The sequence below is a fragment of the Pongo pygmaeus genome, chromosome 18 (assembly GCF_028885625.2).
Source record: "Pongo pygmaeus isolate AG05252 chromosome 18, NHGRI_mPonPyg2-v2.0_pri, whole genome shotgun sequence".
NCBI lineage: Eukaryota > Metazoa > Chordata > Mammalia > Primates > Hominidae > Pongo > Pongo pygmaeus.
In genome coordinates, this window is record NC_072391.2 from 4,962,839 (window position 1) to 4,977,994 (window position 15,156).

General features: G+C 52.3%; 1 protein-coding gene across 8 annotated transcripts; it reads left to right on the forward strand.

The window, feature by feature from the left end:
- Nucleotides 1-149: 149 nt before the first annotated feature.
- DNAAF8 (dynein axonemal assembly factor 8) lies at nt 150-15,077 on the forward strand. 8 transcript variants are annotated; one of them, XM_054452593.2, is made up of 10 exons: nt 150-407; nt 2,191-2,370; nt 3,515-3,661; nt 5,859-6,365; nt 8,736-8,853; nt 10,567-10,708; nt 12,054-12,191; nt 12,626-12,724; nt 13,040-13,331; nt 14,419-15,077. In XM_054452593.2, the coding sequence occupies exons 2-9, from the start codon at nt 2,242-2,244 to the stop codon at nt 13,320-13,322; spliced, it is 1,563 nt and encodes a 520-aa protein (XP_054308568.1). In that variant the 5' UTR covers nt 150-407; nt 2,191-2,241; the 3' UTR covers nt 13,323-13,331; nt 14,419-15,077. The 8 variants fall into 8 exon arrangements, with proteins under 8 accessions (XP_054308568.1, XP_063510865.1, XP_054308569.1 ...); XM_063654795.1 differs by having other exon boundaries at nt 150-341; nt 2,118-2,370; XM_054452594.2 differs by having other exon boundaries at nt 150-341.
- The last annotated feature ends 79 nt before the right edge of the window (nt 15,078-15,156 follow it).

Genomic DNA, 15,156 nt, shown 5'->3' on the forward strand with positions numbered 1-15,156 from the left:
GCACCCGGACCTTCCGGTCAGCTTCCCGGCTCGCTGTCTGATGCCCGCGGTAGCCAATGAGCTAGTGGTGTTTGTCCTGCCCCGCCCCCGCCCTCCAGGGGAACCAATCCCATTGCAGGAGAGGCAGGACGCGCAAAGGCCCGAAAGAGGAGCGGGGCGGGTGGGGGGAACGCGGAGGCAGTCTAGTAATGTAAAGCTCCCCTGAGAGGGAGAGTGCCGAAGAAGGGGACAGCCTGTGTACCTGCGGCGCGGCCCAAGGGGCGGACGCGACCGGAGTGACGCGCTGGAGGCTGTTTATAGCGCTGTCAGGACGGCGCGGGGATTGGAGGCAGAGACCTGAGGTGAGGGCCTCGAGCCTGCTGCGCCTGCAGAGAGTTGAACAAAACGCGGGGAAATACGGGCTGGGGGTGAGTGAGAGGAGGAGCGATGGGCTTTCCACTTCCATAGCTTTAAAATTTAAAAGCTTGACCCGGGAAGCTGTTGGCGTCTGGTTGCCATAACAACCGGCAGCCTCGTGGCCGGCCGGCTGGGGGCGGGGCTCTGGGAACCGGGGCGGGGCTGTGGCGGGGCTAACAGGCTGCAGCTGAGAAACCCACCTCGCGACGGAGCCGGAAGGCCGTTATTCAGAAACGGCTCTGAGCCTCCCCTTCGCCTTCTGGATGCGCCGAGCTCCTCAGCTTGGCGTTCAGGGCCTTGCATTGTCTGGTCCGTTTTCACCGGAGATTCCAGCAACTGACATTTTCTTCCCTTAAACCTGTTGGGCGGTTCATTCCTTTGAGCCACTGTACATGCTCTTCCTTCTGCCGGTAATGCCGTTCCCTCCCCTATTGTCTTGTCCGCCTGAAGAGTTTATCAGAGTCTCTGGAGGCCCTCTTCATCCTGATGATTCTGTTGCCCTAAGAAATACTGTTCCCTGAATTGCGGAACAGAGCTCTAGTTACAAAAAACACCCGCTGGGTGTGTGCATCAGATGCGTCCCCAACCTGCTGCTCCCAGTTCAGAGTGCACCAAGCACCTGCCCTGGCCCCAGAAGTACAGAGGAAGCAAGCAGCCCCCAATTCACATCTCCTGCCGCTGCCCTGATTGGTGATGAAGGGGCACTGACTGCAGGGCCAAAGCCACAGCGGTCTCTCGAGCTGCAGAGTTCTCCTGACACTGGCTCTAGAGGACCCTCACCCCCCAGCTCTCAAGCTCAAGCTCCCCAGCCCCCTGAAGAACAGGACCATCTCCTTTAAGACTCTAAGATACAAATGCAGGGGCTGGTCAGAATAGTGACTCCAAAAAAAAAAAAAAAAAAATCACTTGGTGACTCCAAACTGTTAGCCAGGCGCGGTGGCACATGCCTGTAATCCCAGCACTTTGGGAGGCTGAGGCAAGAGGATCACTTGAGGCCAGGAGTTTGAGACCAGCCTGGGCAACAGGGAGACTCCATCTCTACAAAAAATAAAAATGTTAGCCAGATGTAGTGGTACACACCTGTAGTCCCAGTTATTCAGGAGGCTGAGGTGGGAGGATCACTTGAGCTCAGGAGGCCGAGGCTTCAGTGAGCTATCATTGTACCACTGCACTCCAGCCTGGGCGACAAAGCCAGACCCTGTCTCCAAAACAAAAAAGCAAGGTGTCTTCTGTTCCTTGGTAAAGGGCAGCAAAGGGTAGTAGGACTTGAAATTCCCCCTGATTCAGAGTCCACTGTTACTATTTACTAAACACCCTGAGCCTATGAAATGAAGAGAATAGTTATGTTATATGGGGTATATATAAAATATACCTATATATCATATATCATACATATGGCATTCTATATAACATGTACATATATCTACATAGGCATAATTATATCAATACATATATTTGTATATTATTATGTATATATCACTATATACATTATATACCTGCAGGCTCCACATGTGTGCATGAGTGGGGACACACACACACACACACACACACACACACACACACACACACACACACACACACACACACACACACACACACACACACACACACACACACACACACACACACACACACACACACCGGCACTAACAGGAGCTTGCATAACTAGAAGGAAACTGAGGCAGGTGGTGAGGCCTGCCAGCCTGTTTGGTCTCCTACAGCTGGTAGGGCAGCCCCTGCTCTCCTGACCTTCGGTGGCCTGGACCCTGTTCCATCACCCTGTGTGCCCCACAGAGCTCCTCGGATGATGGTGCACTGAGAAGGCATCTGGAAGCCTGGGCCCTCATGGCATCCAACGATGAAGGCATGGCACCCTCGCTGGGCTCTCCCTGGGCCTCCCAGATGGGGCCCTGGGATGCCATCCTCAAGGCTGTCAAAGACCAGCTCCCATCTCTGGACTCAGACTCCTCTTTGGTAAGCAAGAACTCTCTCCCTGGATGCCTTGTCCTTCCTACCAGAGCAGGCATGACACTGGCCAGGACAGCTTTGGAGCACTTCTCTGAAGACTTCTCCCACTGACCTGTGCAGTTTGTTGTCATTTTACTTTAAATCACATGGCCAGACTCAAAGTTGTGTTTTCTGGGTGCTTATTTCCTTCTTTACTCTTTCTTCTGCCTTGATTGTCATCTCTGAGCATGGGTATTGGTGCTCAGCATTTTGGGAGACCCTTTCAGTGGAGTTTTTGGCGCTCACTTGGAACCCAGGTCAACTCGATGCAGAAGCTCTGTCCTTTCCATTCTGCTATTCTCCACTCTCTCAGGGCAGGACAGGGCCAGAACACCCACTGAGAATGCACAATTCCATTGCATTGTGATAAGCCTTCGAGGGATTCTGCATTTGTGATTTGGGGTCCCTGAAATGGCCCTCAAAGACGCTCAGACCAATAGCCCTAGGTGCAGGTGTAAGACCCTGCTAAAGATGCTCCTGGCGGGGGGCTGCTCAGTGCACAGGTTGGCACTGGGCGTTAAGAGACAATGTGACGGTTTTAAAAGGCATGGGCTGGGTTTGGGTCCTACCTGGGCACCAGCAACAGAGCTTCAGGGACCTCAGACGTCATCCAGTGCATGGCGAGGCTGAGGACTACCTAAGGGGACCCCATGCCTTAGTGCTCAGGGTGTTTTCACACCTTCAGTCTCATTTGAGAGTATGAGCCCCAGCCCCTTCAAGAAGACAAACTCAGCTGTGTAAGTGATGGTTCAGGGTCACAGGGGATGGGGAGGGCTGGACCCTGCTCTTTCAGCTACCACCTCACTGCCCTGTTCATGTCACACGAGGCATTAATGAAGCACCTGCTGTATGCGAGGTATTTGCAGAACCAGGAGCCCCAATCTCACCTCCACGAGGTGGTGCTGCCGAGCCGATTTCTAAACAGTGGCAAGAAGCCGCGCATGGCAAGGCTGACTGGGATAGAACCAGATCTCCCCCAGGCTCCTGAGCAGCAGGGCTGGACGGGCTGGGTGGGCTGGGCTGGAAGTGAGAGTGGAGAGCGGGGGGTGGCTAGGCCCTCAGGGCTCTGCCTGCTACCTTGTCCTTCAAAAGCCCTCTCATTTGTCCACAGTCGGACTATGGGGAAGAGGAGCTGTTCATCTTCCAGCGAAACCAAACCTCCCTGATTCCAGACCTGTCGGAGGAGCTGGCTGAAGATCCTGCTGATGGCGACAAGTCCAGAGCCTGGGTCGCTGCAGCTGAAGAGTCCCTTCCTGAGGTCTGTGGGACACAGAAGAGTGTACACCTGTGTGTGTGCATTGTTAGTCTAAACTGACTGGTCTAAACCACTGGTTTAGCATTTCCACGATACCTGGTCCTTTTTCCCCCCCCACGTACAACCCAAGGTATTCAGATGCCCAAAATCTAACATCCACGCACCTCCCTCTCCTGGCGAGCCCAGCACCTTAGGGCGGGCATGTAGACTTGATTTTCCATCCAATTTTGACCCTTCTCTTCCTCTTGATCACTCCTATCCTGTTCTCTACCATGGCATCCTGAATAGCTTCTGGCCATTGTCATCACTGCTTGTCCTAAATGTCTCTCCCTTAACCCAGCTGGTTTCATGGCTACCTGGCTCATCCCAGCACCTGGCGAGTACACAGGAACTCTGGTTTACTAAACTGCTAAACTAAACTGCTACAGGCTACAGTGGGGAGTGGGAGGGAGGAAGATGGCCCATCAGTGCCTGAGCAAGCACACAAGCTGGACCTCGTGGGAGGGACAACCCAGGAGACAATGAGCAAATGTGGACTAAGCGTGCCAACGCAGGCCTGTGTTGCCAGTGCTGGAGGCTGAGACAGAGGTTCCCATGAGGCCAGGAGTTTGAGACCAGCCTGGGCAATACAGCAAGACCCCATTTCTGGCTGAGCACAGTGGCTCATGCCTGTAATCCCAGCATTTTAGAAGGCCAGTATGGGTGGACCACTTGAAGTCAGGAGTTTGAGACCAGCCTGGCCAACATGGTGAAACACTATCTCTACTAAAAATACAAAAATTAGCTGGGCATGATGGCAGGTGCCTGTAATCGCAGCTACTCCAGAGGCTGAGACAGGAGAATCGCTTGAACCCGGGGGAGCAGAGGTTGCAGTGAGCCAAGATCACGCCACTGCACACTCCAGCCTGGGCAACAGAGTAAGACTCTGTCTCAAAAAAAAAAAAAAAAAAAAGAAAACAGTGTAGAGGCACTAACCCACTTCCAAAATGGAGGCGGGGCCTAGCTCCAGCGTAACTTCTCTCAGGTGTTCTGCTGAGAACCATTAACCTACTGAATGGGAGGGCATGGGCACCGAACCAGATCATCTCCCAGAACCAGGACATGCCCCCGCCCATCACCTTGAAGGAAATCCCCCATCAGCCCAGCCATTCCTAGACCTAGGTTTGAAATAATCCCACACGAGAGATCCCCAGGGTGGCTAAGAATTCTGGTGGGTTCAGGTGGAACAATTTCCATGTGATTTTATTTTGCTTCTTCATTTCTACAATCAATTACTTCAGAAACTCTTCTGGATGATTTTCTTTTTTTTTTTTTCTTTTTTTTTTTTTTTGTAATGTGGGATCTCTACTAAAAAATTAGCTGGGTGTGGTGGTGTGCCTGTGGTCCCAGCTACTCAGGAGGCTGAGGTGGAAGGATGGCTTGTACTCCAGCTTGGGGTATCAATTTCTGAGCCCCAACATTATCATTATTGATAATTTAAATATTGTTTCATTGCTGTAACAATACATTCCACTCTAGCCTTATATTTAAATAGCAGGATATCTCAGTGGTGCTGTCTTTAGCCAGCCCGTATTCAACAGCAGCTTTCCAACTGTCTTTTTTTTTTTTTTTTTTTTTTTGAGACAGGATCTTGCTGTGTCACCCAGGCTGGAATACAATGGTGCCCTCACCGCTCACTGCAGCCTCCACCTCCCAGGCTGAAGCGATCCTCCCACTTCAGCCTCCCAAGTAGCTGGGATTACATGTGTGCCACTGTGCTGGCTCATTTTTGTATTTTTAGTAGAGTGAAGTGTGCAGTTAAAAATGGTTAAAAGAGGTTAGGCACAGTGGCTCATGCCTGTAATCCCACCACTTTGGGAGGCTGAGGCAGGAAGATAGCTTGAGGCCAGGAACTTGAGACAAGCCTGGAAGACCAACTATGTTGTAGAGACTCCGTCACTACAAAATAATATAAAAAAAAATTAACTGGGCCTGGTAGTATGTGCCTGTCATCCTAGCTACTTGGGAGGCTGAGGTGGGAGGATTGCCTGGGCCAGGGAAGTCGAGGCTGCAGTGGGCTGTGATCGCACCACTGCACTGCAGCCTGGGCAACAAAGTGAGACTTCACCTCAAAAAAAAAATCTACATATTTTACTATGAAAAACATTCCCTGAAGCATGTTTTTGAGGATGCTAACTGAACATACCTGTTTTCTTGACAGCCAGTTCTGGTGCCTGCAGAATTGGCCACAGAACCTGGGAGCAGGCAGAACACAAGGACAAAGGATGCATCCTCTCAGGAAGGAAGAGATGCTGGCAGGCCTTTTGAAAGCTGTGGTGAGGTCAGCGCTCTTCTTGGGATGGCCGAGGAGACCCCCAGGTGGCTGGAAGGCGACCTTGGAAGCCTGTCTTTCAACACCAAAGGATCCCAGGGTCCTCCCTGGGACCCACAGGCCGAAGCCACTCTCTCCTGCCATGAAAGAGACCCAAAGGCAGAGCCCCCCAGCACCGCCTTACAAGAATCTGTGAACCGCCGGGCCCTCCGACAGGAGAGAAGGAAGATGATAGAGAAGGACATCCTCCAGAAAGTCACCCGAGATGCCTGCGGCCCGACCAGCAGTGACCAAGGCGGGGTGAAGGAGGCGCCCTGCCACGCTGTGGAGTCAGCTCCCAGATCCAAAATGCCCCTTGTGGAGCCTCCGGAGGGACCACCAGTGCTCTCGCTCCAGGTAGGTGCCTCCCCGTGCCTGGCTCTTTCACAGGCCTGTTACCTGCGGCATGGCCGCTGTTCCCATGCACTGGGGCTAGAAGCAGCTTGAGGGCTGGCCCACTAGGACCTTAGGCCCATTCCATGTACCTGTCTCAGTAGAGGGGTGGAGGGTCCCAGCAGAGCACATCCTGGGGAAGGGTTAACAAGAACACAGAACAAGCAGGGCCTGCCTTCTTTAAAGAGAGAAAAGGGGGCCAGGCACAGCGGCTCGCACCTGTAATCCCAGCACTTTGGGAGGCCGAGGCGGGAGCCCAGGAGTTCAAGACCAGCCTGGTCAACACAGTGAGACCCTCATCTCTAAAAAAAAAAGAAATCATCCTGGCTAACATGGTGAAACCCCATCTCTACTAAAAATACAAAAAAAAAAAAAAAATTAGCTGGGCGTGGTGGCGGGCGCCTGTAGTCCCAGCTACTCAGGAGGCTGAGGCAGGAGAATGGCGTGAACCCGGGAGGTGGAGCTTGCAATGAGCCGAGATCGCACCACTGCACTCCAGCCTGGGTGACAGAGAGATACTCCGTCTCAAAAAAAAAAAAAAAAAAAGAAAGAAAGAAAGAAAGAAAGAAATTATGTATAAATTTAAAAAGAGAGAGAAAAAAGGAGTTCCACTCCCAAGGATGTTCATAAATACATATAGCCATATCTAAAATATAGAACCTGGTTCTGTCAAAGCCTTATCTCAAAATATGAAAGCCCTCATTCTCATAAACTAGTGAGCACCTGTTAAAAAGTTGTATTTAGTGCATTCATGAGGGAACCAGCAGGATGACAGCGCCGGTTTAATGAGATCATAAGAAATTGGGATTTTGGCCAGGTGTGGTGGCTCACGCCTGTAATCCCAGCACTTTGGAAAGCCGAGGCAGGAGGAACATCTGAGGTCAGGAGTTCGAGACCAGCCTGGCCAACATGGTGAAACCCTGACTCTATTAAAAATACAAAAATTAGCCAAGTGTGCTGGTGCGCGCCTGTAGTCCCACTACTTGGGAGGCTGAGGCAGGAGAATCGCTTGAACCCAGGAGATGGAGATCACGCCCCTGCACTCCAATTTGGGTGACAGAGCGAGACTCCATCTCAAAAAAAAATTGGGACTTTGTAAAACCCTGGGGAAAAAGAGAGGAATGCAGAGATACGCTTGTCACATTCATGTCCTAGAGGAGTTATCTTGTCTACTGGACAGAAAAGTAACCATCACACCTTCTTGGTTTTACACATTTTGGATAATTTTTATTAACAGCTTAGAGAAAATTGGCACCAGGTATACACAGAAGTCATCTTTACTACTGTTTAAATCAACCATTCTTTCTGCTCACCTAAAAACTTATTTTTCTCCACTTAGAGGGCTGCAAAGAGTTGAAAGGTCATATGATAAACACAAATTCTTGATTAATTTCCTCCCTCCTCCTCACACTCACTCTGCCCCTAAGTGCTCACTGCCAAGCCTTCCAGTTTTAGCTCCTGCCTGGAACAGCTTGATTCTTAAAAGAACAAAATTTTTTAACCTCCAAACATTGTGAAGCTGTATGAACCTAAATAGTGTTTCTGAAAACAACACAGGGTTTGGCTGGGCTCGGTGGCTCATGCCTGTAATCACAACACTTTGGGAGACCCAGGCAGATGGATCGCTTGAGGTCAGGCATTCAAGACCAGCCTGGCCAACATGGTGAAACCCCATCTCTACTAAAAATACAAAAATTAGGCTGGGCGTGGTGGCTCACGCCTGTAATCTCAGCACTTTGGGAGGCGGAGGCAGAGGCAGGTGGATCACCTGAAGTCAGGTGTTTGTTCAAGACCAGCCTGGCCAACATGGTGAAACCCCGTCTCTACTAAAAATACAAAAAAAAAAAAAAAAAAAAAAAAAATGAACTGGGTGTGGTGGCGCATGCCTGTAATTCCAGCTACTTGGGAGGCTGAGGCAGGAGAATCACTTGAACCTGGGAGGTGGAGGTTGCAGTGAGCTAAGCTCTCACCACTACACTCCAGCCTGAGCGACAGAGTGAGACTCGGTCTCAAAAACAAAACAAAATGAAACAACAACACAGGGTTTCCTTCAGGTCAGACAACATCTTTGTGCGAAAAACAAAAGTAAAGTACTGATCCCCAAGAAAGCATAGGAAGGAGGTGGCAAAGTGTAGACCCACCTTAACGGAGGCGTTCAATCTGTAATGGAAAGGTGGGGTCAGCCCATTTGCAAACTCTGTCATGCATTTAATTCCTGATTTCTACCCCCAACATCCTGTGACCATCTCTGTGGGTCACAGCAGCTGTGAAGCAGGTACTCGTGCCTCTGGGACCCCTCAGCATCCTCATAATCACTGGTTTTAATGATTTCAGCAACTTGAAGCGTGGGATTTGGATGACATCCTTCAGAGTCTGGCGGGGCAAGAAGACAACCAGGGAAATCGTGCACCTGGAACTGTGTGGTGGGCAGCTGACCACCGCCAAGTTCAAGGTCTGACCTTGAACAACGGAGCCCATGTGAATCCCCACAAGCAGCACCTTCCTGGGCCCCTCAGACACAGAGGGCTGCAGGCTGGTCACAGACAGTCCTGCAGCCCACACATGTCTTCCCTGCTGGCCCTGCCCTGAACACTCATGCTGCCAGTCCCCGAAAGACTTCATTCAACATATATGTGACCGCCTGCTATGTGCCAGGCGTGGGCCAGGTCCTAGGGACAAAGGAGAGGCCTCCACACACCACCCCATAACCTATATCTCCTCTTCCCCACCTCCTTGGCTGGCCTTCCTTCCTTCTCCTTCCTCCTCCTTCCTCCTCCTTCCTGGGGGAAGGAAGCCCCAACTTCTGTGCACAGTCAGCTCCTAAGCACACTCCTGCTTCCCCTGGCCTCCCCATTTAGAAAGGGAGGCAAAGGATGTCACCACTGTCACTACACTCATGGCTTTGCTCTGGGAAGTCCTGCAAATAAAATGAAAGTTCTCCAACCCCTCCCTACCCACTCAGGCCACAAAGGCGAGGGGAGGCAGGTCTGAGGCAGAGGAGCCAGGGCAGGTGCGGCGCGTCCGCCTCTGGTCCCAAAGCAAAGACTCCCCTGTGACTGACAGCCCATGTTATGTTAAATACATTTTGTTGGTTTGTAATTCAAACCCCATAAGGCAGGAGGTAGAGAACCAGCCATTCTGGAGGGCATGTGTGTGCGTGTGTATGTGTGTGTAACTGGCACTCCCTTTGTGGAGGGGAGTAGGGTAGAATGTACTCTTCTTTTTTTTTTTTTGAGACAGAGTTTCACTCTTGTTGCCCAAGCTAGAGTACAATGGCATGATCTCGGCTCACTGCAACCTCCACCTCCTGGGTTCAAGCAATTCTCCTGCCTCAGCCTCCCGAGTAGCTGGGATTACAGGCATGCGCCACCATGCCTGGCTAATTTTTTTTGTATTTTTAGTAGAAACGGGATTTCACCATGTTAGCCAGGCTGGTCTCGAACTCCTGACCTCAGGATCCACCTGCCTCAGCCTCCCAAAGTGCTGGGATTACAAGTGTGAGCCAATGCGCTCGGCCGAATGTATTCTCTATTTTAAAGGCACATAACCCTTTGATCAAACTATTTCACTTAGAAAATCTTTCTTACACTCTTACTCTAGTAGGTAAAGATGTGTGTTCAGAGATGTTTGCTGCAGTGTTGTTTAAAAATCTGAAAAGCTGGAAACAACCCATATTCAGTAGGAGTCCAGCTAGATCGTTTTAGCACAGAATACACTGCGGCTCAATGAGGGGATCTCCGTAGGTTAACATGGAAGCATGTAATATACAAAGTGAAAAAAGTGAAGTTGAAAAAAAACCTATAGAGGATGACCCTATTGTTACTTTTTTTTTAAGTCAACACACAGAACTGTTCATTATGATCACCTGTGACAAGTGGGACTGGGGTGCGAGGAAGTGGGATAAACTTAAAAATACGTCACTCCTACTTCACAAAGCCCTGCTGCCACAGGCCCTGCTCATAAAGATTCTGCCCCCCTCAGCCCTGCTGAGCTAGAGGTGGAGTCCTCAGAGGGCTGAGTAGGGAGAGGGCTGGGCGGGGGGGCAGTGGAGGAGCCCGAGGTCCATTCACATGCGGAGACCCCAGGGGTCCTGAGGCTCGAGCTGCTGTAAGTCACAAGTGGGGCCAAGTCCCCGCTAATCAGCCTCTCCTTTGGCCATCCTCAGACCACACGGTGCCAAGCGCCCACAACAGGCTCATGGAACAGCTGGCCCTCCTGTGCACCACACAGTCCAAGGCCTCTGCTTGTGCCCAGAAGGTGCCTGCCGACACCCCCCAGGACACCGACGAGGCAGAGTCAGGAAGCAGGTGGGACTTGTAGCCAGGCCTGGCTCCTGTGGTCCTTTAGAATGGCCCTATGGTTTTGTAGCACTGACTGGGCCTACCAAGGGCGGGGCACTCCATGTGCATTTTCTCAGTCACTCTCAAGCATCTGATCAGGCAGTCGTTCCTGTCATCCCCATTTTAGAGATGGGGAAACCAAGGCTCAGAGAGGTTGACTCTCCCTGGCCACAAATGGCAGGGCTGGGACTCAAGCCCTAAAGTATCTGCTCTTTCTTCAAACCCAGTGGGAACCCTCCTTTCCTCCCTGAGAGTAGGAAGGTTGTCACGTGACCCTGCCCCTCTGGCCACAGCTGATTGGTCCAGCCCTGGGCATGTGACCCCAGCCGTGGGATTTTTCAATCTCTGTGTCTCTGTTAGGGGTGGAAGGGCGACAGCCACCTGTCCTGCCACAGGGAGAAAGGCAAGCTGCAGTGAAGCTGGGAGAGGAAGAGGTGGAGGCAGGGCCCCAGGGTCCCGTAAGACCCCTCTATATGCCTGCCCTCCCCACACTTTGGTTGTTCCACACTTGAGGAATCTGAGAACCAGTGAATCCCTTTTCACCTGACCAACAGTGTGTTTCTGTGCCTGGAAACCAAAAGTACCTAACAGAAGTGGCTAGACCTGGCCGGGCGTGGTGGCTCATGCCTGTAATCCCAGCACTTTGGGAGGCCGAGGCAGGCAGATCACCTGATGTCAGGAGTTCGAGACCAGCCTGGCCAACATGGTGAAACCCCATCTCTACTAAAAACACAAAAAAATTTTCCAGGCATGTTGGCGCATGCCTGTAATCCCAGCTACTTGGGAGGCTGGGGCAGGAGAAATCTCTTGAACCCAGGAGGTGGAGGTTGCAGTGACCAAGATCACGGCACTGCAGTCCAGCCTGGGCAACAGAGCAAGACTCTGTCTCAAAAAAAAAAAAAAAAAAAAAAAAGGAAAAAGAAATGGAGAGAACTGCAGTGTTAACTATGGCAGCCATTAGCCGTGTGTGGCTATTAAATACCTAACGTGGTGCATGTGACTGAGGAACTGAATTTTTTATTCATTGGATTTTAACTGGCTTAAATGTAAACTTAGCCACTTGTGGCAAGTGGCTACACTTACCACAGATAGAGAGCATGTCCATCATTAGGGATGTTCTGTTGGCCAGCGGTGGCCTAAATCTCGCAGGCTGTTCTGAAGAGTAAAGAGCAAATGTGTTTAATGTGCCCGTCGGTAGAGAGTGGGCACTCACTGGGTGGCAGCCACGAGCACTGTGACTGGACAAACCCAGCGCAGGTCACAGAGTTATCACAGAGAACTGACTCCACAACACCTGCTTTTCTCATCTCAGATGTGCCTCAAGGAAGCCGGGCTCCCAGGCTGGGCCAGGCCTGCAGCTGGCCCAGGGCATGAGGCTTAACACAGAGGCCCCCACCATCTTTATTGACCTGCGGCAGATGGAGCCACCAGACCACCTGTCCCCAGAAAGGTCCGGAGGGCAGTGACTACCCCATACCAGCCTCTACTTTGCAGAGTTGCCTGTTGACCTCACAAAGCCTCTGGTGGATCCCAGTGGGGAGGAACAGGGACTTCAAAAGGCTTGGATCAATTCTCCATTGGAAAGTGCTTTTAGCCTGGAACAGGGTCTGGCCTACAGTCCCCCTGGGTCCCTGCAGGGAGGGAAGAGGGGCACGAGGCACACCTCCTCGTGCTGGGCTCCATGCAATAGAGCCCAACATGTCTAGGCTGGAGGGCATCACCCACACCTGCCCTCACCTCCTGGCAGGACGTCCACCAGCCTCCAGTGTGGCTGCTGACCTCTTGCATTGGGTCACCAGCAAAGCCCGAGTGCTTCAAGCCCCAACAGGAGTTGGAACACCGGGTGGAGTGGGCACATCCAGAAACCTATTTCTCTCCCTGCAGCTCCAGCCACAGCTCCTCTGACAGTGAGGAGGAGGAGGAGGAAGAGATGGCAGCTCTGGGAGACACAGAGGGGGCATCTCCTTCCTCCCTGGGGCTACGGTAACCACCAAGGGGCCTCTCACCACCTGCGGACGTCCCACCTCTGCTTTCTGCAGCAAGCCCTCCACCTGGCACATTTACCGCCTGTGGTGAGGTCTTGCTGCACCCACCGCACAGGGTGAGGGGGACGGCACAGCTTCCATCATCCTGCCCATGTCCACTGGGTCCCAGCAGTGGCAGCAGTGATGGGCCGCCTGAATTGCATTCTTACTCTGATGGGAGCTGGGCTCACCTGCTTTTCTCCTGTTTCAGTAAGGAGGGCTGGGAGGTGCGGCCCCCACGGGGTTGAGTGAGTTTGGTCTCATTGTGTCACAGGAGCTGTACCAGGAAGAGCCAGCTTCTCCAGCAGCTCAGGGCCTTTCAGAAGGGGACAGCCCAGCCCGAGCTCCCTGCCAGCAAGGGGCCCGGGGGTGGGAGGGCTCAGGCCCCTGAAGACACAGCTGGATCAGGAACTGGGAGGAAGCAACACACGAAGCTCTGTGCCAAGGGGCAGAGTGCCCAGGCCCGACTCCCAAGAGGCAGGCCCAGAGCCCTGGGGGATGCTCCTGAGCCAGGGGCAGCCGGGGAGGCCCTGATGCCTCCTCTGGAGCAACTATAGCTGCCTCAGGTAGTGGGATCCCAGGAGTGGGCGGGGGCGGGCTGACTTGCCATGGACCCTGGGCCCCGGTGTCCCCTTGTTGTCCCTGCATTTCTACTAGCAGGGGCATTCCAGAGGCAGGGACCCTCAGACTTTGGACTGTTGCCCACCCTGTTAGAGCTCAGTCACAGGTACATGAACTTAGAGCAAGGATGCAGATACAAATCTGTATGTAACCTGTGACAACAGCTTTGGGATAAAGGGGCCTCGTCCTCTGAGGGAGATGGGCAGGGACAGCAGGACGACGGGGTGCTGCTCTCTGCGGGACTCTGAGGCTCTTCATCTTTCTCCACTTCTGCATTTTTTTAAACGGGCATCTATTATTTCCATCAATAAGGTCTTTTTAAAAACGAAGTAAAACATATTTAGAAGATTTTAGGGTTGAAAGAGACCTAAGCCTTATTTTCTGGCTTCCTACATACTTGCTATTTTGGGCACCTAAATTAACACACAAGACACACGCATGCCTACCCACACAGATCTAATACACCTGTTTTTTTTCTCTTTTCGAGACGCAGCAGCTGGGACTACAGGTGCATACCACCACGCCCAGCTAATTTTTTTTTTTCTTTTGTAGAGATCGGGTCTCACGGTGTTGCCCAGGTTGGTCTCGAACTCCTCTCAATCCTCCTGCCTAGGCCTTCCACAGTGCTGGGATTAGAGGTGTGAGCTGCCAGCCTGGCTTTTAATGAACTTTTTGAAAGAGGAGTAACGAGAATTTGCTTTCTCTTTCTCTTCTTTACCTAAGATAGAAAGGCACACATAGATTCTTAAGGCCTTTGACCTTCGTGAATCTAGACAGAATACTGGAAACCCCTGGAAATGCTGTCCTGTGTAGAATGGAGCAGCGGCCTCACTTGTTGATCACCAGCAAGAACTGGGGACAGCTGCTTGCCCCCTGCCAAGACCCGGCCCCTCCACAGGACATGCCTGGTCTTCCTGGGTCCTGTTCCTTTGTCAGCACTGTCTTGCAGCCCCGTCTTCACAGGATGCTTTTGTAACTGCTATGATCAGCCCTGACCTGGGCACCTGTTTGTCTCCCCAACCTTGTCTCCAGGATGTGTCCCGCTGCCTGCCCCGTGGGAAGAGCAGAGAAATCATCACCACCTTGGGCCCCATGGTGCCATGGGCTCAGGCAGCACAGCAGGGCGCCGGGCCTTTGGGCCAGTGTCCCAGCTTCCCCTGTGGTTCACCCCTGGCTGCCATGCTGCTGAGGATGGGCAGGGGTCTCTTCGCATCAAGCCTTGTACCAGGCAAAAGACAGGCCCTGCTTACTGGCCGCCAGGATCAGGGCCACAGATGTCTGCTCTCCAGACCCCACGTGATCTGGCCACTGGGGACCCCCACCCAACCCCACTCCCAATAATGAGAGGCATTTTCGTTACAAGTCAAAGGCAAAACAAGCTTCCATAAAGTCCCAGGAGGTCCCTTCTGCAGGGCACAAGGCCAGGCTGCCTCCCAGCCCCCAGGCCCTCTCCCACCTACAGAGACCCTCCCCTGCCCCCTCTGTTCCGGGGCATGTGCAGCCAGAACCGGGCTCTGCCCCCAAACTCTGCCCTTGCAGCCTGGCGGCCTCCGCTGTGGCTGCCTAGCTGTCAAGAGCCAAGGCTTTTTTTTCTTCAACCACATTTTCTTCCCTTTCTCCCACCTTTTTAATGCCAGTAACCTCATTGAGAATGTTTTATAGTGATGGAAAATAAACTCTGTTCCAAGTTCAACTCTGAATTACTGTGTCTGTCAAGGCAAGGGGAGTGAGGCGGGAAGTCAGACCTGGGTCCAAAGCTGGCTCTGCCAC

Excerpts from the sequence above, each read along its gene's own strand:
- DNAAF8 (XM_054452591.2), top strand. Across the intron at positions 8,854-10,566 it reads TGACCACCGCCAAGTTCAAG|ACCACACGGTGCCAAGCGCC; the intron begins GTCTGACCTTGA and ends GGCCATCCTCAG. Across the intron at positions 12,725-13,039 it reads CCTTCCTCCCTGGGGCTACG|GAGCTGTACCAGGAAGAGCC; the intron begins GTAACCACCAAG and ends ATTGTGTCACAG.